Source organism: Convolutriloba macropyga, chromosome 3, assembly GCF_964194025.1.
Source record: "Convolutriloba macropyga chromosome 3, txConMacr16.3, whole genome shotgun sequence".
NCBI classification, from domain to species: Eukaryota; Metazoa; Xenacoelomorpha; order Acoela; family Convolutidae; genus Convolutriloba; species Convolutriloba macropyga.
Genome location: NC_134470.1, coordinates 40,798,985 through 40,824,321, shown reverse-complemented (window position 1 = coordinate 40,824,321; position 25,337 = coordinate 40,798,985). Strand labels below are relative to the sequence as shown.

The window sequence follows — 25,337 nt, the reverse complement described above, 5'->3', positions numbered from 1 at the left end:
TTGAATGCGTCATCAATTAGAATCGTTTTCGGCTGCTTGCATTCATTGTTCCAACTGCTTTTCAAAAACGATAGAAAATGTATGCAAGGCAGGCTCTTTCCAGTCAATTTTGCATTTTTTAAAACAAGCGAAGCATCATTTGTTGCTGTTAGTCTAGTTATTATTTTTGCTTGAAAAAGAGAGAGAAGGAAAGAAAGAGATAGAGAAGGAAAGGATTAGAGACAAAAGATTATAAGAGAAATAGAAAGAGAGAAAAAATAATAAAGAAAAGGAAAGTAAGATGGAGAGAGATGGAATGAAACAGAGAAAGAATCAAAGAGAGAGAGAGAGAGAGAGAGAGAGAGAGAGAGAGAGAGAGATGGAAGAGAGGGAGATAAAGAAGAAAGAAAGAAATAAGCAAGAAAAAGAGAAAGGAAAGAAAGAAAGAAAGAAAGAGTGAATGACTGAAAGAAAAAAAAGAAAGCAAGAAAGAACCAAAGACAGAGAAAGAGAGAAAAACGAAAGGCAAAAGAGAGGACAGAAAGAACGAGAAAGAAAGAAACAAAGAAGGAAAAATAAAAAAGAAAAAGGTATCAGCATAGCTGTCTAAATGCCAAAACATGGGGGCGTTGACCCGTTGGACGCACATTGGGAATGAAACAGAACAATAGAGATAGAAATCGACAGAATTTTTTAAGAGTCCATTCTTTTTCATTTGGTAGGCAAATTCTGCAATTTTGGTTAGATTCTAAAATTACACTTAATTCAGCTATTAAACTGAACGCTACTAAGCAAAATACTAATGTCAGCTAGCAATCGCTTTAAACCACTAGGATTTAAGGACCGGGCTTGATCGGTTTATCCCATTTCTGATTTACTCTTCTGACTTTGACTGTATTCACTACATTGAGTAATTCAATGCGTGGAATAATTAAATATCCATTCAGTTGAAAAAGAGTGAAGAAATTCAAGCGTGAAAATTGTGACTTACGTATAACGAAAAACGTGATCAAAAGTTAAAGCGAATTAAAAAAAGGAGAGCGCCAAAATATTAACCGTTCAAAGGCTGCCGGCGGCTATTAATAAAGGGAAAGAGAGAGAGAGAGAAACAAGAAAGAGAGAAAGAAAGAAACAAAGGGAGAGAAAGAGAGGGAGAGAGAGAGATAGAAGAATAAGAAAAATAGACAGAAAGAGAGAGAAAGAGAGAGAGAGAGAAAGAGAGAGAAAGAAAAAGAGGAAAGAAAAGACAATGGAAAAAGAAAGAAAAAGAGAACGAAGAGAAAAAAAGAAGACATAAAGAAAGAGAGAGAGAGAGAGAGAGAGAGAGAGAGAGAGAGGGAAACGGAGAGAGAAATGGAGAGAAAGAGAGGGAGAAAAAGAAGACATAAAGAAAGAAAGAGAAAGAGAGAGAGAGAGAGAGAGAAACGGAGAGAGAAATGGAGAGAAAGAGAGGGAGATGCATTGTTGAGACCTCAGTAGACAAAAAAACAGTTTTTCAAAAACGATAGAAAATGTACGCAAGGCAGGCTCTTTTCAGTCAAAATTTGCATTTGTTATTATTTCTGCTGGAAAAAGAAAGAGAGAGAAGGAAAGAAAGAGATAGAGAAGCAAAGGAAGAAAAGAGAAAAAAGAATAAAAAAAAACGAAAGCAAGATGGACAGAGATGGAATGAAACAGAGAAAGAATGAAAGCGAGAGACAGAGAGAGATGAAGATAGCTAGAGATGGAAGAGAGGCAGGTAAAGAAGGAGAAAGGAAGAAAAAGGCAAGAAAAAAAGAAAGGAAAGAAAGAAAGAGTGAATGACTGAAAGAAAGAAAAAGAAAGCAAGAAAGAAAAGGATGCAAAAAGAAGAAATTAAGAGAAGAACAAAAGAGAAAAAAACATAAAAGAAAAAGAAAGAAAGAAGAAAGCGAAAGACAGAACATAGCCGGCAGATTGCCGGTAAATAGCCGCGATAGACGCTTGTGGCCTTCCATGGAATTGAAACAACTAAAGAAATAAGATAGACCGATTAACGACCAGTCCAATAATAGACTTTCTGTGTTAAATTCGTACTGTCATTTTTTATGCGACACATAAACTCTATGGGGAAAAAGCCCTAATAGCGCAATAGCGCTTTTCAAAATTAATATTTGAAATCTAAAACTCAGGATTCTAATACTCAAGAACTAGGGCATATACGTTTGGCACTAATTTGCACAGCATGCACACTAATTGATCTTTAAATAGCAAATGTTCATAAAATTTGAAGTTCATTAAGTGAGTTCAGAAGTCATCTTTTTTGAGGTGAGGTAAGTCGCGCAATTGACCTAAAAGCCTAACAAACGACGTCACGCTCACAAGTTTTAACTGCGAAGCAGTAGAAATCACTGAAATTGAAAAAGTCAAGGTTGCAAGAATTGGAACATCATCAATGGAGTCGACGAATTAAAATAATCACGATGTCCCCAATAAAAACGCTATCGCTCCGCGGCTATTAAAAAAGAAAACGAGAAGAAAGAGAGCCGAAAGATGAAAATAGAGAAGGAAAGTAAGAAAGGAAGAAGAAAGAAAGATAAAAGAAGAAAGAGAAAAAGAGCGTGGGAAAGATGATTGATTAAAACGTCGATTCAGAGCAATTCAAAAATAACGAGCAAAATATAATTCCATCGGTTTTACGAAAAACCATCGTTCAAAACATTGAAATTAAAAAACCACAGAAACGACCAAAATACAGAGAAGAATTGCTACAAAGAGAAAACACTCATTTTCTAATCATACCCACACACACGCAAATACACACACACACAAAACGACTAACATCACAAGAATTGCTCTCGAACGCCAAGAGGGGTGGTGGAAATTTTAAGGGATACAGAAGGGAAAGTACCCCGCACGGGTTTGAACCCCCGAACCCTCAGCTTAGCAAACACCCATTTTACCACCTTTGCTATGACCGCTTTAAAACACCGTTTTTTAAAGTTCTTTTTACATGTTATCAATAAACTTAGTTCAGATTGAGAGCAATTGAGATCACTCAAAAATCAAGAACAAAGTTACTTGAAAGCGAAGATTCGTCAGCCAAAATCACACGTTTACATAATTGCTTCAAACTTCGTTCTAGAGCAATTGAAAAACACAGTACCCAGGACAGTAAATCCTCCATCCGGCGAGCATATTTTCAAGCCAACATATTTTTTCAAGATAGTACAATTAATATTACAAAAACAAAAAATAGGAGTTCTTTCAAGCAAATGAGAGTTTAGAACAGCTCGCAAAACAATACGCAATTCATAATAGAGTTGAAAAATTGTCTACGGTTGTAGAGAAAGGGAAAAATTCTCTGGATTTCTAGAGTTTGAAATATCTGGACTTATCATATTTCACAGCAAAAACAAATTTTTTTTGCCGACTATAACTAGATACCTAAACACTACTTCAGTAATAGGCTTCTTTTCACAGCCCACTGGAAGCAGTAAAACAAAACAATAGCCTAAGAATTACTTAAACTCGCATAACATAGCCGGCAGATTGCCGGAATAGCTGCGAAAGAATAGACCTGCGTGCCATATAATAGAGATAGAAACAGATACAGATCTAAATTGAAAAAAAAATCGACGCCTCTCAAAAAACTAGGCTAAAAAACATTCAGCGATAAATCAATAAAGCTTATTAAAATTCATTCCACAGAAGCCTCTTATTAGGGACCTTTACTGCACATATGAGTTCCTTTGACCTTAAACTAATTCAAATTAAACCTAAGTTATAAAGTGCAAAAGTCATTTTATTGAGTGAGGTAAGTCACGTATGATCAAAATCTAATCACGCAAATAACCTAAAAACTTTCGCTAAAGCGAGTGAGAAATGACGTCACGCGCGCAAATGCCGTTAGTGAGAGGAAGAAGTCATTCAGAAAAATTGACTTTTTCAGCTTTGCTGTGTGAACAAATGTAAAACGAAAAAAGAGCGTCAGACGACGAAACAAAAAAACATAGCAGGACAAGTCCTGACGGAAAATTCAAAGAATTTTCATTGACTAAACAGCAAAACTTGACCTGGAATGAACTATGAGTGAATTGAGAAAACCATTTAAAAAAATCAGATCAAAAAAACTGAAAATCAACGTCAAAATGCCGCATGTGAACAAAAAAACCACACGCGAGAAATTAAAAATTAATTCAAACAAAAAAATTAGGCCTAGAATGAGCTGTGAATGGATTGGGAAAACCATTTACAAAAAAATCCGATCCAAAAATTGAAAAAAACAGTAAAAATTAAAGTGAAATTGCCGCATGTGAACAAAAAACCAGTAGCCAGAAAATGAATTTCTGTTCAAACACCGTTTTCTCACTCTACTTTAAAATTAGAGCGAACAAAATTCACGCCGCAAAACCACTCGCTTTTTCGCTCCACTTCCTGTTTCGGTGTGACCGAAATCACCACTCAAATTTGACCTCAAAAATCATAAAAATGTGTGAACAGATCTTGAAAAAACATAGCAGTACAAGTCAGAATTTTCATTGACTACACACAAAAACTAGACCTATGAATGGATCTAGACCTACTAAACAAAAAAAAACTAAATCAATGTAGAAATGTCGCTAGCAAGAACAGAAAACCAATAGCCAGAAATGTAAATTTGATTCTAACGAAAAACTAGGAATAGAATGAACTATGAATGGATTAGGAAATCCATTTAGAAAAAACTATGAATGGATTGTAAATTCGATCCAAAAAATCGAAAAAAAACAGTAAAAACCAAAGTGAAATTGCCGCATGTGAACAAAAAACCACTAGCGAGAAAGCGAATTTATGTTCAAATACGTTTTCTCACTCTACTTTAAATTTAGAGCGAAAAAAATTCACGCCGCAAAACTACTCGCTTTTTCGCTCCATTTCCTGTTTCGGCGTGACCACAATCACTACTCCAATTTGACTTCAAAAATCATGGAAATGTGTGAACAGATCTTAAAAAAAAGACAGCGCCCCAATACAATTCAAATTCTTTGAATTGTAAAAAAAACCAAGAGCACCGCAATATAGCTGCGCTTAGCTTACAGCTTCACAGCTATAAAAAATCATCCAATAGCAGGAAAACTTTCAAATCAGCATAAAAAAATTGAATACCAAACATAAACCGACAAATGTCGGAAGAATTGCTCTTGTACGACAGGCGAGGCAATTTAATTCATGGTCTTTAGCCTAGATCAATTTTTCTTTATGGATGAAGAAACTTTGGCCCCACCGGGCTTCGAACCACTGACCTCTCGATCCGTAGCCCCCCTCACAAACCACTGCGCTACAAGTCAGTTAATTTTGCTGTGCTGCAACCGATTTTATATTAGCAACTTCGGAGCACTATAGATCACTCAAAAATGATGAAGGAAAGCGTAAAAAAGTCACTTGAGAAGTCAAAGAATGTTCTAGAAAAGATGCACAAAATTGTCAAGCGAAAGTTTTGCATAAAAAAACACACACACGTTTGCAATAATTGCTATGAACTGCGTTCAAGAGCAATTAAAAAGCTTAAAATCACTATCAAAGCCATCCACAAATTAATAAATATCATAATCCGACTTAGCCAAAAATGAAAAAACATAGCCGGCACATTTCTGCAACCTAGCCGCCGTTGACCTCACTGACCGCTTTTCGAAGTGAAACTGTTCAAAAAAAATAACGAGAAAAACTGACAACTATCTAATATTTTTTCTAAGTGTTAGAAAGTGTCCTAATTTCTTCTACACTTTCATTAGATTAGATAAATTTGTTGAAGTCTCCCTTAAAAAGGAGAACAATAGGCTTAATACTAATGCCAGTTAGCAGTATACTCTAAGGAACTTTCACAACTTAAGGCACGAGAAAAGTTTGATGACAGCCTGGTTTTCTTTTGAGCGTTAAGAAGTGTTCTAATTTCATCCACAGTTTCTTTAGATTCAATCAACTTTGCATGTTCAGCTTCTATTTTGGAAGACAGGCTCAACACAAACCAACAATTAGCAATATACTCAAAGGGACACTGATAACTTAAGGTACTAAGTCTTCAAATCTTAGTGCCCGAGGTATATTGGTTTATGCCGTTTCTTTTGATTTCTTCGTTTCACCTTGTGAACTTGAACTTATTTGAGTAAAGTTGTGAAGCAATTCTAAATTTTATTCAGTTGAAACAGAGATTGAGGTAAGTCAGAAGTCAAAAGTGAAAAGTAGCGACTTATGTAAAACGACAGAAAGGCAAAGCGAATAAAAAACATACCAGGACAAGTCCTGACCTAAAATTCAACGAATTTTCATTGACTAAGGAAAAACTAGACCTAGAATAGACTTTGAATGGATTGGGAAAACCGCTTAGAAAATCAGATAAGAAAATCGCAAAAGCAGTATAAAAATCAATTTCAAAAGGCCGCATTTGAACAAAAACCACTAGCGGGAAAGCGATTGTAATAAATTGTAATGAAACCCAAGAAAACCGCCTAAAAGGAGAGCCCCTAAACAGAAGCCCTTGCGATGCTGACAGTGGCTATTAAAACCGACTAACGTCGAGCGAATTACTCTCAAGCGACCGGCGAGCGGTTGGCTTTGTCAGTAGCGCGCAACGGTTTAGTGAGACTAGCTTTAGCTTGATTGAAGGGGCCTGATCTGAGCGCAGCTGGGTGGGGGGTGCCACGGGTGGATTGATGGGAGGGGGGGGGGGGCAACGGTGGGGGCCTTTGGTTGCGGGGCCTCGTCCTTACGGCTTGAACGATGTACAGGGGTGGGGATTGGCGGGGGAACCGCCCTTCACACCATGATTCTTATCTCCAGTTTCTGTTAATCGCATACTTGGAGACTCTCTAAAAGGATTCTCCAATACTCTTCTTCGAGTCGTAACAAGAGCGCGCCAATACAATCCAAATATTTTGGGTTGTAAAAACCTGTGTAAAACCAATACTCCTCTTCGAGTCTTAAAAAGACCATAGGACTAATATAATTGTTACAAACTTCGTTTGATAGAAATTAACCAGACCAAGATGCACTACAAAAGAAGATGGCCTACTTCATTAATATTTAATCTTAATTTTGATCAATACAATTGTGATTTGTTATTTTAGATAAAAATAGAACAGGCATATAAATGTTTTTTTTCCAGACCACCTGGTATTTGTTGGAGGCGAGACCCTGTGCTAAGTGGCTGTTTTCGATCTTGTTGCCTTTGGAGTCATAGACAGTTCCCACTGGCTCACAACACACCACATCCACGCTGCACTTCTGAAGAGGCAGCAACTGTCGCACCATGCGCAGTCCCTCGTTCTGTTTCTCACCTATGATATTCTAAAACACCAAACGTCTCCCAAAACCTTCTACTTATTAAACCATGTACTTGCGGCTAAATACAGACAGAAAGAGCAAGGAATAATGGGGTCTTTCCCATTATAGGCCCCCATGAAATTATAGTCCCCCGTTGTGGCATCTTTATCATGATTGGGGGAGGGGGGCTATAGGTTATCCGGTTTGACAATGAAGCTTGCGGGGGGGGGGGCAATAGCCGCCGTTGATTCCAATAAGCATGATTGGGATTGAACGAATAGAAGATATTGAAAAAAAAAGATTTTCGTACTAAAAAAATTTTAAGTCCGATTTATTTTGATGGCATTTCGTAGTTGAACATACTTCTGTTTCTTAGAGAGAGAGGCTACAGGGGCTACTAACACCAATAAGCATAAGAGATGGTAACTAAGACTTATAGGAACGACGTTCAAATAGCGGGCATCTAAAATTGGGCTTTATGGGTTTATCCCCTTTCTATTTCTGACTTCAATTTTTTATACTGACTCTGTTCATTTTGAATTGCCTTGCTGAGCAACTGATGTTCAAATTCACTTTTAGCCGAATAAGAGAAGAGAGAAACTAGCCTACAGAAGTCAAAAAGATTTCACGCAAAATGTCGAAAAAGTGGCAAAATGATAAAGCGAAAAAAAAGTTTGACGAAGTAAAAAAAACACAGCAGGAAGAATTCCGGAAACGATTCGAAGTGAAAATCCATTTAAAGCCATCCAACAACTCATCAAACAAAACGTGCCTTCACTAATTTATGATTATCTTGAAACAAAGTCATGAAACAAAAAAGTAAAAACAAAAAAATCAAGTCTGTTAAAATATGATAAAAAATCTGATCAAATTTTGTTATAAATTGAGATCCCGAAAAACCTATCTCTGCCAAAATAACTTCATCAAAACTACTAGTACTTACAAAAACCATTTATGTGAATTTTGAAAAATTACTTTAGGCTAAAATTATGAAAAAAAAGCTCTTAAAAACAACTTTCACTGAAAAGTTACTAATTTTTTTTAATATTTCAGAAACATATAAATTGAAAGAAAAATTCCCTTCAGCCAATAGGGTATCCACATGTTCACAAAACAATAGGCAAGTCATATTAGGCAAAGAAACTTAGCTAAAAACAGAAAAAAAAAACGAAAAACTGCAAAAAATTAAGAAAAATAGTTCCAATTTTCGGCATTTTTTGTCATTTTTCTCAACAAAAAATGATTCTGACCCACAAAACTGTAACTAATTGTTATCATAAAATTGCTCAAGTAGAAGGGGTTTCTTCAATGCCCATTTGAGCCCGTAAAACAAAATAATCGTCAAAAAACCGCAAAAATTAGCCCGAAAATCAGCAAAATACATTAAAAACCTCCGACTTATCATAAAATTCAAATTAATTTCCAGAAACCTTCAAACCACTACCGAAACCAGCCTAAAATTAAAACAAAATCACAACCAAACCTCTTAACCAAAATAAATGAAAAAAAATGCTTTAAAATGCCGCACGAACAAAAAAATTTCGCTCGCTGAGAGAAAATTTTTTCACACATCAATTACTCGTTCTCTCAAAAACAGCGGTATGAACAAAAACCACTCTCTTTTCGCTCCGTTCTTCACTTTTGTTCAGTGCCAAAATCACTCCAAATTTTTTCACGCGTTTCATTTCCCGCTTCAAAAATCACTCCGATAAAACTGAATAAAAAAAAGGACTTCTCCAATACTCCTCTTCGAGTCGTAAAAATAGGAGCGCAATAATAGCCGGCTGAGAAGATGAGGGCGGCTATTAATAATAAATTGTTTTCGGAACAGACGAACAATAAAAAATGTATATATTTTTACACTTTTGTATACACACATACTGAACCGAGAGAACACCAAAAGGCAGTGTTGCCTCGTCATGTGGTGCCTCATAATAACCAGGCCTCATAATGACTCGAATAATGTAGTGAGACCAGGATACTCCGTTGATCCCGGTTGGCTGAGTGATAATGATCGAATCGACAGACGGGGTTCAAATCAGACATCTCAACAGAATGATAAATTAGAAATAGCGATTCATTCATTATAAAATATTGTGTGTCCAGCTAGCAACGGTGCCATGGTGTAGCGGATATCAAAGCTGCCTAACACGCAGAACTTCTGCAATTTGAGCCTGGGAGGAATCAAATGTTCAACCCAGCCTGAACGCGGGCTCTTACTGATTGGTATGCAGGCTCAGATTTGGCCATTTGATCTTGCATTTTAGCTCAAACAATCAGGTTGTATCAAACAAAGGGGTCTTTCCAATTATAGCCCCCACCACCAGCTTAGTGGTCAGGTAACCTATGGCCCCCAATCATGGGGTAAATACACCATAATGAGGGGGTATAATTTCATAATAAATAATAAAATTTCATTGGGGCGGAACAATTTAATTTTTTTTGCGGGGGGGGGGGGGGGGGGGGGGGGGAGGGGACATTAAGGAGAAAGGCCGGAAAAAAGAAATCAGAATCCGCCACTTCCGAGTAAACCAAATTTGAGTTTTTCGTATTATAGACTCTACGAAATTATAGGTTATAATTTCATAGTTATACTGTTGGGAAGATATAAAGGTAAATAGTCTAAAACTTTTGCAAAAACATGTATGAATCAAGGAAAGAAATGCAGAAAGCTTCAAAAAGAACACTTAAAAGAACACAAGGTGAGCCAAATAATCATTCGGTGATCAATGGATCAAATGATATTGAACGCTGTATATGCCGCCATAAACGGGGAAACTTAGGGAATGTTCCAATATACGTTTCAAGTTTTTTTGTTTTGAGAGAAAAGCTCTTTCAACTATCAGTTTTGCGCAGCTCAAATTTAAGCGATTTTGACGAGCAATCTTGAGTACAATCTTCTCTATTGCAATCTTGAGTTACAATCTTCTCAAATTGAAAAAACTCCAAACATTTTGATATTTTTAACAGAGAAAAAAACCACATGCATTGTCCTTTTTTGCAACATAAATCAGCTCCTCAGAAAGTCGAAGTTCAATCAGATCGCTCAGTTGCAAAAAAATTTGTCTTGAAGAATCACTGACAGTAATTTGTAGAGAAATTGAATCTTTTTGAAAAAACGCCCGACAGATGAAATCATCGTCAGTTGTTTTCACACTTTCTGTACACTGAAATGAGTGCTCAACCAGACACCAACGGAGAAGAGCTTAAATTCCAAAGTCCCATCAAGCATCAATAAAAATCGGTAGAAGAAAATTGAAAAAAAAAATATATTTGTTCTTTCTAGCCGTGATTTTTCACTTTTGCTCTCGTCCCAATTATCCCACACTTGGGAAATTTTGTGACACATCAATCAAATCAATTTTCAAATGAAATACTGAAGACGAGAACAGGAGTTAGCGCGGGTCTCGCTCTTTGAAATGATTAGCAAGACAACAAAATCGATAATCAACTTTAGCATCACTTCTACACCTTGTTTCATTAATACAATTTCCCAAAACAAAAGTTTAGTCAAAACCTTTTAAAATAAACCCACTAGCTTCGGATGAATTGCTCTCGAACGACAGTCAGGGGCAATTTAATTTAATGGTAGCTTAAAAATGTATTATGAGTTCAAACCCTTCCCCACTGGTGTTCCTTCCTCACTGTCGTTCCTTCCTCACTGGTGTTCCTTCCCCACTGGTGTTCCTTCCTCACTGGTGTTCCTTCCTCACTGGTGTTCCTTCCTCACTGGTGTTCTTTCCCCACTGGTGTTCTTTCCCCACTGGTGCTCCTTCCCCACTGGTGTTCCCTCCTCTCCTCAATGGTGTTCCTTCCTCTCCTCAGTGGTGTTCCTTCCTCTCCTCAGTGGTGTTCCTTCCTCTCCTCACTGGTGTTCCTTCCTCTCCTGACTGGTGTTCCTTCCTCACTCGCATTCCTTCCCCAATGGTGTTCCTTCCTCACTGATGCTCCTTACTCACTGGTGTTCCTTACTCACTGGTGTTACTTCCTCACTTGTGTTCCTTCCACACTGGTGTTCCTTCCACACTGGTGTTCCTTCCTCACTGGTGTTCCTTACTTACTGCTGTTCCTTCCTCACTGGTGTTCCTTCCTCACTGGTGTTCCTTCCTCACTGGTGTTACTTCCACACTAATGTTCCTTCCTCACTGGTATTCCTTCCTCACTGATGTTCCTTCCTCACTGGTGTTCCTTCCTTACTGGGGTTCCTTCCTCACTGGTGTTCCTTCCTCACTGGTGTTACTTCCATACTGATGTTCCTTCCTCACTGGTGTTTCTTCCTCACTGGTGTTCCTTCCTCACTGGAGTTCCTTACTCGCTAGTGTTCCTTACTCGCTAGTGTTCCTTACTCGCTAGTGTTCCTTACTCGCTAGTGTTCCTTACTCGCTAGTGTTCCTTACTCGCTAGTGTTCCTTACTCGCTAGTGTTCTTTCCTCACTGGTGTTCCTTCCTCACTGGTGTTCCTTCCTCACTGGTGTTCCTTCCTCACTGGTGTTCCTTCCTCACTGGTGTTCCTTCCTCACTGGTGTTCCTTCCTCACTGGTGTTACTTCCACACTAATGTTCCTTCCTCACTGGTGTTACTTCCTCACTGATGTTCCTTCCTCATTGGTGTTCCTTCCTTACTGGTGTTCCTTCCTCATTGGTGTTCCTTCCTTACTGGTGTTCCTTCCTCACTGGTGTTACTTCCTCACTGGTGTTACTTCCCCAACGGTGTTCCTTCCTCACTGGTGTTCCTTACTCACTGGTGTTCCTTACTCACTGGTGTTCCTTACTCACTGGTGTTCCTTACTCACTGGTGTTCATTACTCACTGGTGTTCCTTACTCACTGGTGTTCCTTACTCACTGGTGTTCCTTTCTCACTGGTGTTCCTTACTCACGGGTGTTCCTTACTCACGGGTGTTCCTTACTCACTGGTGTTCCTTACTCACTGGTGTTCCTTACTCACTGGTGTTCCTTCCTCACTGGTGTTCCTTACTCACTGGTGTTCCTTACTCACTGGTGTTCCTTGCTCACTCGAACTCCTTCCCCACTGGTGTTCCTTCCTCACTGGTGTTCCTTACTCACTGGTGTTCCTTACTCACTGGTGTTCCTTCCTCACTGATGTTCCTCACTTGTGTTCCTTCCTCATTGGTGTTCCTTCCTCACTGGTGTTCCTTCCTCACTGGTGTTCCTTCCTCACTGGTGTTCTTTCCCCACTGGTGTTCTTTCCCCACTGGTGCTCCTTCCCCACTGGTGTTCCCTCCTCTCCTCAATGGTGTTCCTTCCTCTCCTCAGTGGTGTTCCTTCCTCTCCTCAGTGGTGTTCCTTCCTCTCCTCACTGGTGTTCCTTCCTCTCCTGACTGGTGTTCCTTCCTCACTCGCATTCCTTCCCCAATGGTGTTCCTTCCTCACTGATGCTCCTTACTCACTGGTGTTCCTTACTCACTGGTGTTACTTCCTCACTTGTGTTCCTTCCGCACTAATGTTCCTTCCTCACTTGTGTTCCTTCCTCACTGGTGTTCCTTCCTCACTGGTGTTCCTTCCTCACTGGTGTTACTTCCACACTAATGTTCCTTCCTCACTGTTATTCCTTCCTCACTGATGTTCCTTCCTCACTGGTGTTCCTTCCTTACTGGGGTTCCTTCCTCACTGGTGTTCCTTCCTCACTGGTGTTACTTCCATACTGATGTTCCTTCCTCACTGGTGTTCCTTCCTCACTGGTGTTACTTCCACACTAATGTTCCTTCCTCACTGTTATTCCTTCCTCACTGATGTTCCTTCCTCACTGGTGTTCCTTCCTTACTGGGGTTCCTTCCTCACTGGTGTTCCTTACTCACTGGTGTTCCTTCCTCACTGATGTTCCTCACTTGTGTTCCTTCCTCATTGGTGTTCCTTCCTCACTGGTGTTCCTTCCTCACTGGTGTTCCTTCCTCACTGGTGTTCTTTCCCCACTGGTGTTCTTTCCCCACTGGTGCTCCTTCCCCACTGGTGTTCCCTCCTCTCCTCAATGGTGTTCCTTCCTCTCCTCAGTGGTGTTCCTTCCTCTCCTCAGTGGTGTTCCTTCCTCTCCTCACTGGTGTTCCTTCCTCTCCTGACTGGTGTTCCTTCCTCACTCGCATTCCTTCCCCAATGGTGTTCCTTCCTCACTGATGCTCCTTACTCACTGGTGTTCCTTACTCACTGGTGTTACTTCCTCACTTGTGTTCCTTCCGCACTAATGTTCCTTCCTCACTTGTGTTCCTTCCTCACTGGTGTTCCTTCCTCACTGGTGTTCCTTCCTCACTGGTGTTACTTCCACACTAATGTTCCTTCCTCACTGTTATTCCTTCCTCACTGATGTTCCTTCCTCACTGGTGTTCCTTCCTTACTGGGGTTCCTTCCTCACTGGTGTTCCTTCCTCACTGGTGTTACTTCCATACTGATGTTCCTTCCTCACTGGTGTTCCTTCCTCACTGGTGTTCCTTCCTCACTGGTGTTCCTTACTCGCTAGTGTTCCTTACTCGCTAGTGTTCCTTACTCGCTAGTGTTCCTTACTCGCTAGTGTTCCTTACTCGCTAGTGTTCCTTACTCGCTAGTGTTCCTTACTCGCTAGTGTTCCTTACTCACTGGTGTTCTTTCCTCACTGGTGTTCCTTCCTCACTGGTGTTCCTTCCTCACTGGTGTTCCTTCCTCACTGGTGTTCCTTCCTCACTGGTGTTCCTCACTGGTGTTCCTTCCTCACTGGTGTTCCTTCCTCACTGGTGTTACTTCCACACTAATGTTCCTTCCTCACTGGTGTTACTTCCTCATTGGTGTTCCTTCCTTACTGGTGTTCCTTCCTCATTGGTGTTCCTTCCTTACTGGTGTTCCTTCCTCACTGGTGTTACTTCCCCAACGGTGTTCCTTCCTCACTGGTGTTCCTTACTCACTGGTGTTCCTTCCCCACTGGTGTTCCTTCCTCACTGGTATTCCTTCCTCACTGATGTTCCTTCCTCACTGGTGTTCCTTCCTTACTGGGGTTCCTTCCTCACTGGTGTTCCTTCCTCACTGGTGTTACTTCCATACTGATGTTCCTTCCTCACTGGTGTTACTTCCACACTAATGTTCCTTCCTCACTGATGTTCCTTCCTCACTGGTGTTCCTTCCTTAATTGGGTTCCTTCCTCACTAGTGTTCCTTCCTCACTGGTGTTCCTTCCTCACTGGTGTTCCTTCCTCACTGGTGTTCCTTAATCACTGGTGTTCCTTCCTCACTGGTGTTACTTCCTCACTGATGTTCCTTCCTCATTGGTGTTCCTTCCTTACTGGTGTTCCTTCCTTACTGGTGTTCCTTCCTCACTGGTGTTACTTCCCCAACGGTGTTCCTTCCTCACTGGTGTTCCTTACTCACTGGTGTTCCTTCCCCACTGGTGTTCCTTCCTCACTGGTATTCCTTCCTCACTGATGTTCCTTCCTCACTGATGTTCCTTCCTCACTGGTGTTCCTTCCTTACTGGGGTTCCTTCCTCACTGGTGTTCCTTCCTCACTGGTGTTACTTCTACACTAATGTTCCTTCCTCACTGGTGTTCTTCCTCACTGATGTTCCTTCCTCACTGATGTTCCTTCCTCACTGGTGTTCCTTCCTTAATTGGGTTCCTTCCTCACTAGTGTTCCTTCCTCACTGGTGTTCCTTCCTCACTGGTGTTCCTTCCTCACTGGTGTTCCTTAATCACTGGTGTTCCTTACTCACTGGTGTTCCTTACTCACTGGTGTTCCTTCCTCACTGATGTTCCTCACTTGTGTTCCTTCCTCATTGGTGTTCCTTCCTCACTGGTGTTCCTTCCTCACTGGTGTTCCTTCCTCACTGGTGTTCTTTCCCCACTGGTGTTCTTTCCCCACTGGTGCTCCTTCCCCACTGGTGTTCCCTCCTCTCCTCAATGGTGTTCCTTCCTCTCCTCAGTGGTGTTCCTTCCTCTCCTCAGTGGTGTTCCTTCCTCTCCTCACTGGTGTTCCTTCCTCTCCTGACTGGTGTTCCTTCCTCACTCGCATTCCTTCCCCAATGGTGTTCCTTCCTCACTGATGCTCCTTACTCACTGGTGTTCCTTACTCACTGGTGTTACTTCCTCACTTGTGTTCCTTCCGCACTAATGTTCCTTCCTCACTTGTGTTCCTTCCGCACTAATGTTCCTTCCTCATTGGTGTTCCTTCCTCACTGATGTTCCTTCATCACTGGTGTTCCTTCCCCACTGGTGTTCCTTCCTCACTGGTTTTCCTTACTTACTGCTGTTCCTTCCTCACTGGTGTTCCTTCCTCACTGGTGTTCCTTCCTCACTGGTGTTCCTTCCTCACTGGTGTTACTTCCACACTAATGTTCCTTCCTCACTGTTATTCCTTCCTCACTGATGTTCCTTCCTCACTGGTGTTCCTTCCTTACTGGGGTTCCTTCCTCACTGGTGTTCCTTCCTCACTGGTGTTACTTCCATACTGATGTTCCTTCCTCACTGGTGTTCCTTCCTCACTGGTGTTCCTTCCTCACTGGTGTTCCTTACTCGCTAGTGTTCCTTACTCGCTAGTGTTCCTTACTCGCTAGTGTTCCTTACTCGCTAGTGTTCCTTACTCGCTAGTGTTCCTTACTCGCTAGTGTTCCTTACTCGCTAGTGTTCCTTACTCACTGGTGTTCTTTCCTCACTGGTGTTCCTTCCTCACTGGTGTTCCTTCCTCACTGGTGTTCCTTCCTCACTGGTGTTCCTCACTGGTGTTCCTTCCTCACTGGTGTTCCTTCCTCACTGGTGTTACTTCCACACTAATGTTCCTTCCTCACTGGTGTTACTTCCTCATTGGTGTTCCTTCCTTACTGGTGTTCCTTCCTCATTGGTGTTCCTTCCTTACTGGTGTTCCTTCCTCACTGGTGTTACTTCCCCAACGGTGTTCCTTCCTCACTGGTGTTCCTTACTCACTGGTGTTCCTTCCCCACTGGTGTTCCTTCCTCACTGGTATTCCTTCCTCACTGATGTTCCTTCCTCACTGGTGTTCCTTCCTTACTGGGGTTCCTTCCTCACTGGTGTTCCTTCCTCACTGGTGTTACTTCCATACTGATGTTCCTTCCTCACTGGTGTTACTTCCACACTAATGTTCCTTCCTCACTGATGTTCCTTCCTCACTGGTGTTCCTTCCTTAATTGGGTTCCTTCCTCACTAGTGTTCCTTCCTCACTGGTGTTCCTTCCTCACTGGTGTTCCTTCCTCACTGGTGTTCCTTAATCACTGGTGTTCCTTCCTCACTGGTGTTACTTCCTCACTGATGTTCCTTCCTCATTGGTGTTCCTTCCTTACTGGTGTTCCTTCCTTACTGGTGTTCCTTCCTCACTGGTGTTACTTCCCCAACGGTGTTCCTTCCTCACTGGTGTTCCTTACTCACTGGTGTTCCTTCCCCACTGGTGTTCCTTCCTCACTGGTATTCCTTCCTCACTGATGTTCCTTCCTCACTGATGTTCCTTCCTCACTGGTGTTCCTTCCTTACTGGGGTTCCTTCCTCACTGGTGTTCCTTCCTCACTGGTGTTACTTCTACACTAATGTTCCTTCCTCACTGGTGTTCCTTCCTCACTGATGTTCCTTCCTCACTGATGTTCCTTCCTCACTGGTGTTCCTTCCTTAATTGGGTTCCTTCCTCACTAGTGTTCCTTCCTCACTGGTGTTCCTTCCTCACTGGTGTTCCTTCCTCACTGGTGTTCCTTAATCACTGGTGTTCCTTCCTCACTGGTGTTCCTTCCTCACCGGTGTTCCTTCCTAACTGGTGTTCCTTACTCACTGGTGTTCCTTACTCACTGGTGTTCCTTCCTCACTGGTGTTCCTTCCTCACTGGTGTTCCTTCCTCACTGGTGTTACTTCCACACTAATGTTCCTTCCTCACTGATGTTCCTTCCTCACTGATGTTCCTTCCTCACTGGTGTTCCTTCCTCACTGGTGTTCCTCCCTTACTGGGGTTCCTTCCTCACTGGTGTTCCAAACTCACTGGTGTTCCATCCTCACTGGTGTTCCTTCCTCGCTGGTGTTCCTTCCTCACTGGTGTTCCTTCCTCACTGGGGTTCCCTCCTCACTGGGGTTCCCTCCACACTGGTGTTCCTTCCACACTGGTGTTCCTTCCACACTGATGTTCCTTCCTCACTGGTGTTCCTTCCTCACTGGTGTTCCTTCCTCACTGGTGTTCCTTCCTCACTGGTGTTACTTCCTCACCGGTGTTCCTTCCTCACTGGAGTTCCTTCCCCACTGGTGTTCCTTCCCCACTGGTGTTCCTTCCTCACTGGTGTTCCTTACTCACTGGTGTTCCTTACTCACTGGTGTTCCTTACTCACTGGTGTTCCTTACTCACTGGTGTTCCTTACTCACTGGTGTTCCTTCCTCACTGGTGTTCCTTCCTCACTGGTGTTCCTTACTCACTGGTGTTCCTTACTCACTGGTGTTCCTTGCTCACTGGTGTTGCTTACTCACTGGTGTTCCTTCCTCACTGGTGTTCCTTCCTTACTGGGGTTCCTTCCTCACTGGTGTTCCTTCCTCACTGGTGTTACTTCTACACTAATGTTCCTTCCTCACTGGTGTTCCTTCCTCACTGATGTTCCTTCCTCACTGATGTTCCTTCCTCACTGGTGTTCCTTCCTTAATTGGGTTCCTTCCTCACTAGTGTTCCTTCCCCACTGGTGTTCCTTCCTCACTGGTGTTCCTTCCTCACTGGTGTTCCTTAATCACTGGTGTTCCTTCCTCACTGGTGTTCCTTCCTCACCGGTGTTCCTTCCTAACTGGTGTTCCTTACTCACTGGTGTTCCTTACTCACTGGTGTTCCTTCCTCACTGGTGTTCCTTCCTCACTGGTGTTCCTTCCTCACTGGTGTTACTTCCACACTAATGTTCCTTCCTCACTGATGTTCCTTCCTCACTGATGTTCCTTCCTCACTGGTGTTCCTTCCTCACTGGTGTTCCTCCCTTACTGGGGTTCCTTCCTCACTGGTGTTCCAAACTCACTGGTGTTCCATCCTCACTGGTGTTCCTTCCTCGCTGGTGTTCCTTCCTCACTGGTGTTCCTTCCTCACTGGGGTTCCCTCCTCACTGGGGTTCCCTCCACACTGGTGTTCCTTCCACACTGGTGTTCCTTCCACACTGATGTTCCTTCCTCACTGGTGTTCCTTCCTCACTGGTGTTCCTTCCTCACTGGTGTTCCTTCCTCACTGGTGTTACTTCCTCACCGGTGTTCCTTCCTCACTGGAGTTCCTTCCCCACTGGTGTTCCTTCCCCACTGGTGTTCCTTCCTCACTGGTGTTCCTTACTCACTGGTGTTCCTTACTCACTGGTGTTCCTTACTCACTGGTGTTCCTTACTCACTGGTGTTCCTTACTCACTGGTGTTCCTTCCTCACTGGTGTTCCTTCCTCACTGGTGTTCCTTACTCACTGGTGTTCCTTACTCACTGGTGTTCCTTGCTCACTGGTGTTGCTTACTCACTGGTGTTCCTTCCTCACTCGAATTCCTTCCCCAATGGTGTTCCTTCCTCGCTGGTGTTCCTTCCTCACTGCTGTTCCTTACTCACTGGTGTTCCTTTCTCACTGGTGTTCCTTCCTCACTCCAATTCATTCCCCACTGGTGTTCCTTCCTCACTGGTGTTCCTTACTCACCGGTGTTCCTTCCTCACTCGAATTCCTTCCCCACTGGTGTTCCTTCCTCACTGGTGTTCCTTACTCACCGGTGTTCCTTCCTCAATCGAATTCCTTCCCCACTGGTGTTCCTTCCTCACTGCTGTTTCTTACTCACCGGTGTTCCTTCCTCACTCGAATTCCTTCCCCACTGGTGTTCCTTCCTCACTGCTGTTCCTTACTCACTGGTGTTCCTTCCTCACTGGTGTTCCTTCCTCACTGGTCTTCCTTCCTCACTGGTGTTCCTTTCTCACTGGTGTTCCTTCCTCACTCGGGTTCCTTCCTCACTGGTGTTACTTCCACACTAATGTTCCTTCCTCACTGATGTTCCTTCCTCACTGGTGTTCCTTCCTCACTGGTGGTCCTTACTCACTGGTGTTCCTTCCACACTAATGTTCCTTCCTCACTGGTGTTCCTTCCTCACTGGTATTCCTTCCTCACTGGGGTTCCTTCCTCACTGGTGTTTTTTCCACACTAATGTTCCTTCCTCACTGATGTTCCTCCCTCACTGGTGTTCCTTCCTCACTGGTGTTCCTTCCTCACTGGTGTTCCTTCCTCACTGGTGTTCCTTCCTCACTGGGGTTCCTTCCTCACTGGGGTTCCTTCCTCACTGGGGTTCCTTCCTCACTGGGGTTCCTTCCTCACTGATGTTCCTTCCTTACTGGGGTTCCTTCCTCACTGGTGTTCCTTCCTCACTGGCGTTCCTTCCTCACTGGTGTTACTTCCCCACCCGTGTTCCTTCCTCACTGGTGTTCCTTCCCCACTGGTGTTCCTTCCTCAATGGTGTTCCTTCCCCACTGGTGTTCCTTCCTCAATGGTGTTCCTTCCTCACTGTGTTCCTTCCCCACTGGTGTTACTTCCCCACTGGTGTTCCTTCCTCACTGGTGTTCCTTTCTCACTGGTGTTCCTTCCTCACTCGGGTTCCTTCCTCACTGGTGTTACTTCCACACTAATGTTCCTTCCTCACTGATGTTCCTTCCTCACTGGTGTTCCTTCCTCACTGGTGGTCCTTACTCACTGGTGTTCCTTCCAAACTAATGTTCCTTCCTCACTGGTGTTCCTTCCTCACTGGTATTCCTTCCTCACTGGTATTCCTTCCTCACTGGGGTTCCTTCCTCACTGGTGCTTTTTCCACACTAATGTTCCTTCCTCACTGATGTTCCTCCCTCACTGGTGTTCCTTCCTCACTGGTGTTCCTTCCTCACTGGTGTTCCTTCCTCACTGGTGTTCCTTCCTCACTGGGGTTCCTTCCTCACTGGGGTTCCTTCCTCACTGGGGTTCCTTCCTCACTGATGTTCCTTCCTTACTGGGGTTCCTTCCTCACTGGTGTTCCTTCCTCACTGGCGTTCCTTCCTCACTGGGGTTCCCTCCTCACTGGTGTTACTTCCCCACCCGTGTTCCTTCCTCACTGGTGTTCCTTCCCCACTGGTGTTCCTTCCTCAATGGTGTTCGTTCCTTCCTCACTGTGTTCCTTCCCCACTGGTGTTACTTCCCCACTGGTGTTCCTTCCTCACTGGGGTTCCTTCCTCACTGGTGTTTTTTCCACACTAATGTTCCTTCCTCACTGATGTTCCTCCCTCACTGGTGTTCCTTCCTCACTGGTGTTCCTTCCTCACTGGTGTTCCTTCCTCACTGGTGTTCCTTCCTCACTGGGGTTCCTTCCTCACTGGGGTTCCTTCCTCACTGGGGTTCCTTCCTCACTGATGTTCCTTCCTTACTGGGGTTCCTTCCTCACTGGTGTTCCTTCCTCACTGGCGTTCCTTCCTCACTGGGGTTCCCTCCTCACTGGTGTTACTTCCCCACCCGTGTTCCTTCCTCACTGGTGTTCCTTCCCCACTGGTGTTCCTTCCTCAATGGTGTTCCTTCCTCACTGTGTTCCTTCCCCACTGGTGTTACTTCCCCACTGGTGTTCCTTCCTCACTGGTGTTCCTTCCTCACTGGTGTTCCTCCCGCCACTGGGGTCCGAAGGGAAGGACCTCCAGTTCGAAGGTTGGCAGCCTGACATTTGTATTACAAAAAGACACACACACGTTCACAGTAATTGCTTCAGACTTCGTTCGAGAGCAATTAAAAAAATAGAGAGGTTATTTTTTCACTTATCAAGAAAGTCGATACCGAATTAGGTGCACTAGTTTCACTTAAAATTTGACACCAACGCTAATTCGAAGATAGAGAGAACTCATCTCACATCTTGATAATGCATTTATTGGTGTCTAAAGCATAAAACCAAGAAACAAAGCTAGCTCAGAAATGATATCGGTTAACGAGGGTAGAAGAAACAGCCAAAAATCAGTGTCCCTTCAATTCGTAATGCAAATACAGTACAGCTACACCTAGCTAGCGCTTAGGATCTTAAATAACGCACTCTGATTTTTTTGACACTGGAGTTGTACGACTTCTTGCTCTGCTCATCTGCTGCGGGATGATCACCAGAATTAAATTCAATCAACACAATAAGCATATCGACCACAGTATAGAACAGCTGTGGATTATCCACTGGATTGATAATGTCCTTCTCCAGGAGGTTCACCAGATTTACAATCCAGTCAGTGCAGAGAGACTGGCTGCGTAGGATGGAGTCAAACATTGAGCCAAGCAGACTCAGTCTCAACTGCCATTCGTCATTGAACATCTTCATTCGACTTGCTTGCAGCTCATCAAGTGACATCTAAACCCAAACCTGCTATTTTCAAAACTCATCATTTCTCATTATAGCCGCGTCAATTATCATATACACAGACAGCAGATTGTCGGAAAATAGCCGCCGTTGACCCGCTTGACGCACTTTAGGTTTGAAAGAGAAAAAGATAAAATTACGAGATGAAATTGACAGAAATTTTCGAATTGTCGAAGTGTTCTTATTTGGGGTGTAAATTCTGCATATTCGGTTAGATTCTAAAATAACCTTTAATTAAGCTTCTAATCTGAACGCTATTAGGCAGAATCCTAATGCCAGCTAGCAATCGCTTTAATGAACTTTGATAACCTAACGCATTATGACTTAATGAAGGGCTTTATATGTTTATCCCGTTTCTTTTGACTTTGCTCTTTTGACTATGACCGTTCACTACATTACGTAATTCACTACGTGAAAGAATTTAAAACAGTGAGTGAAGTACGTCAGAAGTCAAGCGTAAAAATCGTGAACTTATGTAAAACGGAAAACGTGATCAAAAGGTGAAGCGAACTAAAAAAAGACCGCCTAAATAATAGCCGTTGACGGCGGCTATTAAACAAGCAAAAAAACCGACAAGGCCAAATATTTTTCTAAGTGCCAATAGTCTACTATTTAATCCCCTATTTAATCAGGTTCCATAAAGTTATCAGTTACTACGAGGAATCTAAAGCATTATTTTTTCTCCATTAAGTATAAGTTCCCATGTTTTGTTGCTTTATCGCGTTTCTCTTGATTTTTTTGAATGGCCGTGTTAGAGTTGACGTGTTGCAATTCTTAATTCCAATCACTTTATATAAAGAGTCAGGTCAGGTAAGGCAGAAGTCCAACAAGAAAATGATGACTTATGTAGCACGATAAAAAGGTAGTGGTAGGAGCATCAGTTATAGAATTAGGAACAAAAACTCAATTCAAACAAAGAGGGCGTACGGGACTGGACAAAGATTATTTTTTTCTTCCCCAACACTGAAGATTCAATACCTAAAAGTCGTAACTCAAAAACTATAACCATCCTCAGCGTAGATGTTAGATCTATTAGAAAAAATTTATTGGACCTGGAAGCCTTTTTGTATAGTCTGGATGTACAAACTGATGTAAGTTGTTCAATTGTTACTGGGTAAAATAGTTTTGTAGCCAGGAATTGGAATTTGAAAGGGGGTGAAAATTTGCAATATTACAACGGATCGACTATACAGAGATCGACTTTTAGGAAACTCCTCGTGTAGATATGTGCAAAACAAGCAAACATTTAAAACTGTAGTTGTAGATAATTCAGCACGCTCGAACGAAAATGAATTTGTCAATATGATGGACAAGTTTTTAGAAAATCAAAACTCGAGCAACAAGTCAGTCATTATTTCCGGTGATATGAAATTTGGATATGAAAAATAATTTGCTGAGCAGAAACTACTTGAACAACATTACAAAAATGGCTTCCGCTACCGAACGAACCCATATAACTCATGAGTACAGTTCTGGCTTGAATCATTTCAATTATCGAAATTTGGGTAAGCAAGTTTCTGTTGAAGTCCTAGAAGATCAAAATTTTACTGATCATAATCCCGTTATTCTAACGTGGCAAACAAGTGACGATATAATTGGAAATGATTTAAACCTCCGAGACACTAGCTTTTTTTTTAAAAAAATGAGGATATTGTGAGCCGATATAAACTGTCATTGACAGCACAACTTAATAAAAACAGTGACCATATTTTCAAAAATGTCAATTCTTGCGAGGCTTTTCCGCATTTAACCAACTTTTTTTAAAAGTGACAGAAGAATTTACACCATTAAAAAGTGTCGATAGAAAAGTAAAGTTCCGAAATGGTTTATTAGGTTTAAAAAATTACGTCAAAGAATCCACGCTTGATACAAATATAATGAAGACAAAAACAACAATGATCTACTGAAGAAATTTGAAGAGTGTATAATAAGGTTGGGAAAGCAAAAAAAGTTGCGCAAAGACAATTCTATCTAATCTAAAAATGAATAGGAAATTCTAGACATACTTTCCAAATCCTCAATGAGCTGAAAAGTAAATCAAATAAATCGCAGTTTTCCAATCCTAACCAGCTGTTATCAGAAATTTGATGAACTTTATAAAAATATTTTTGCTTCAATAGAATATCATATCAAGTCAGTAGGCACCTAAACAAAAAAATCCAACCTTCTTTTTCGAGACCCGAATGCTCTATGTATCTGAACGAATTCACTGCGAGAGAGGTGGGGGAACTTATTACTAATCTTGATAGCAGATGGTCCTCCGGTGTTGATATAAGTAGCATACTAATAGAACTGTCCTCAGACGTCATCATCCCCTATATGGTGTTTTTGATACATTTTTCTTCATGACAAACGTTTATTTCCTAAAAAACTGTCTCGGGAAAGTTCTCTCACAAAGAGGGGTCTAAAATCAATCAAAACAATTGAAGTCCAATTTATCTTCTAGCAGTTTTCATTAAAAATTCTGAACGAGCTATGTACAATCGATAGTACCAATTTTGTTTGTTTTATAAGAAGCAATTTGGTTCTAGATCTAAACATAGTACAAATGATCACTAGTTGAGCAAGGAAAATGTTCGCATGAGACAACAACATTCGACCATAGTTAGTTGTTTTGGATTTAAAAAGGCTTTTCAAACTATCAAATTTTTATTTCTTTTGAACAACTAGAGAGATAAGGAATTCGAAGCAACTGTTGGATATGGTTTAACTCTTATCTGAGTAATAGAAAACAGCAAGTTGTAGTTAATGTTACTTCGTCTGATTGGTGCGAAATCAAAGACGGTTTTTCTGAAGGATCGATATAAAATTAAAATACAAACGACTTTTCTTAGTATGTAAAAATGTTTAAATTTTATTTTTTTGCTGACGATACTAACATCGCAGTTGGGTTTTATGTTGAAGACATCAAGTCAGACATAGATAGCATGAACTTCTGTCTTGGAGAGTAACAAACTGCTGCTTAATCTTAATAAAACAGGTCAACTTAACTTGAAAAACCCCGCCGATCTTAATTTCCAATTGAACAAAACTGACAACAAAGTTGAGTAATACTGTATATATATATATTGGTAAAAAGTTAGATAACAAGTTCTCTATTCGAGCTCATATCAATCATGTGCATAATAAGTTAAGTGAACAATGCGGTATACTATCAAAACTCAGACATTATATTCCTCGAAATCAATTAATTTGTTGCTACAATCCAGATGTGACACCGTTATTTCAATATGGTGCCTTGGTTTATGGCTGCTGTACGTACTCAGCGCTCCTACCCCTCTACCTATTGCGGAAAAAATTTTTGAAGGTAATAACCTTTAGAAAAAGCTATCAGAGCGATGATATCTTTGTGAGGCACTCGTTGTTGACTATCTACGTCCTACACCTATACAATTAATTAAATTCGTTCTAAAATCAATCAGTGGTTTACACCAATAATACTTTTGCAACAATTTGATTCAATTAAAATCGAACGATCGGAAAACTAGAAGGGGGATTCTTAACTTGCTAAAGAAACCGTTTTGTAAAAAGAAATTGGAGCGCAATTCAATAAGTTTTAGAGGTGCTAAACTAATGACAAATTAAAGATAACGCAGATAATTCCCGCTAATTTAGACAATGATACCAAAACTGAAGTGACATGTTTCTGCCATAAATTGAAAAATCATATCTGATGTCGAACTATGGGCTAATTAGATTCGTTTTTAACTGAAGTGAACAACAATGTTGAACATGTGCTACTCTAGTTTATTGAATTGATGTCCTGTTTGAATAATTTGTTTGCTATATTTTGAACGTATTTGACGAA

At 41.7% G+C, this 25,337-nt stretch overlaps 1 protein-coding gene across 3 annotated transcripts in view; it reads right to left on the bottom strand.

The window, feature by feature from the left end:
- The window catches only part of LOC142336205 (mediator of RNA polymerase II transcription subunit 12-like protein), a 305,636-nt gene that overhangs the window by 33,854 nt on the left and 246,445 nt on the right, over window positions 1-25,337 (bottom strand). For all 3 annotated transcript variants that reach the window (XM_075384862.1, XM_075384864.1, XM_075384863.1), the window contains 2 exons: window positions 21,218-21,520; window positions 7,087-7,263 (listed from right to left, as the gene is read on the bottom strand). In XM_075384862.1, coding sequence (XP_075240977.1) covers window positions 7,087-7,263; window positions 21,218-21,520 — 480 coding nt within the window. The remainder of the gene's footprint in view (window positions 1-7,086; window positions 7,264-21,217; window positions 21,521-25,337) is intronic.